Source organism: Camelina sativa, chromosome 19 (genome assembly GCF_000633955.1).
Source record: "Camelina sativa cultivar DH55 chromosome 19, Cs, whole genome shotgun sequence".
In the NCBI taxonomy this organism is placed as follows: domain Eukaryota; kingdom Viridiplantae; phylum Streptophyta; class Magnoliopsida; order Brassicales; family Brassicaceae; genus Camelina; species Camelina sativa.
In genome coordinates this window covers 2,742-3,850 of record NC_025703.1, presented here as the reverse complement: position 1 = coordinate 3,850, position 1,109 = coordinate 2,742, and the positions used below count along the sequence as shown (strand labels likewise).

General features: G+C 41.9%; 3 protein-coding genes across 3 annotated transcripts in view; all 3 read right to left on the bottom strand.

Annotated features, from left to right (window-relative positions):
* LOC104763702 (protein NUCLEAR FUSION DEFECTIVE 4-like) overlaps nucleotides 1-1,025 on the bottom strand; it is a 9,771-nt gene extending 8,746 nt beyond the window's left edge. The window contains exon 1 of the mRNA XM_019241309.1: nucleotides 502-1,025. Coding sequence (XP_019096854.1) covers nucleotides 502-840 — 339 coding nt within the window. The 5' untranslated portion in view covers nucleotides 841-1,025. The remainder of the gene's footprint in view (nucleotides 1-501) is intronic.
* Nucleotides 1-1,109, bottom strand: part of LOC109131022 — a 6,754-nt gene that overhangs the window by 3,398 nt on the left and 2,247 nt on the right. The window lies entirely within an intron of this gene.
* LOC109131021 lies at nucleotides 14-443 on the bottom strand. Its single transcript, XM_019241310.1, has one exon. The coding sequence runs from the start codon at nucleotides 283-285 to the stop codon at nucleotides 76-78; it is 210 nt and encodes a 69-aa protein (XP_019096855.1). The 5' UTR covers nucleotides 286-443; the 3' UTR covers nucleotides 14-75.

The following is a 1,109-nucleotide window of genomic DNA, read 5'->3' as shown; positions in this document are numbered from 1 at the left end:
AAAAAAAAAAAAAAAAAAAAGAGAGGATATATTATAACAAGGTTATACTATAAGCATGCAGGTGTTTAATTATAATTAGATGTGAATGTGAACTTGAATGGCGATGACCAAAATGGTGATAACAGCAAAGAAGAGAATGGCATGAACCAATATTGAGATGCCGCTTGTGGTCATGTTGCCACACTCCAACACTCTCCTCCTCGCCGGCAACTGAAAGAGAAGCCCCGGCGATAACACTACGAACAACACCACCGCAACTGCCACCGGTCCCCAGTCAGCTCCCATATCTACCTCAATTAGAGCTCCAACAGATTCGATCTTGCTCTACGTCCGTCGTCGTCTTTTTGATCGTCTTAATTATTAGGTGTCAATAAACTAATTAGAGAAACACTATAGGTGCGAGTATAGGTGTACATTGTTGAAAATCCCGAAGTTATTCAGATTATTTAAGGATGAGAGAAAAAGGTATAGAGTCTTGATNAATGTGGGAAGGAAACTCACAGCCCACAAGGGAAGAAGGGGAGCTCGACCGGTGACGATAAGCCAAACCCAGCCATAGCCGACAAGGTTCTGGAGAGAGCCGACGAGAAGAGCGGCCCAGAGAGGCAAGAACTCGGAGAGAGAAGCGGCGAGGAAGCCGACACTATCGCCGAGATCTTTGGCGACGCCGAGCCTGGAGAGCTGTTTCTGGTTGTAGTTGAGGGAGCTCTTGATGACAGGGGATATGCTGCCGAACAAGTAACCGATGCCAGCGCAGGACTGAATCCACATGGCCACCACAAACACTAGCCATCTATTGTTGATGAACGATATCACTCTTTCTCGTGTCGTCCTCGCCATCTTCTTGATGTGTTTTTTTTGCGTCTCTCCTCTTCTTCTTCTTCTTCTTCTTCCTTTTTTATTTTTATTTATTTATTATTATACTCTCTGTTGTTGTTGTTGTTGTTGTTGTTGATACTACTACGTATTAAGAAGAGATCTTAATCTTTTTGTCACAAATTAATCAAGTAGTAGTAGTAGTAAATAGAGTGTTTTTTTTTAAGTTGCCACTACAGTTTAAAGGTTTGATTATCCTTAATTTATTATACTTTCGGACCCCAAAAAAGTAA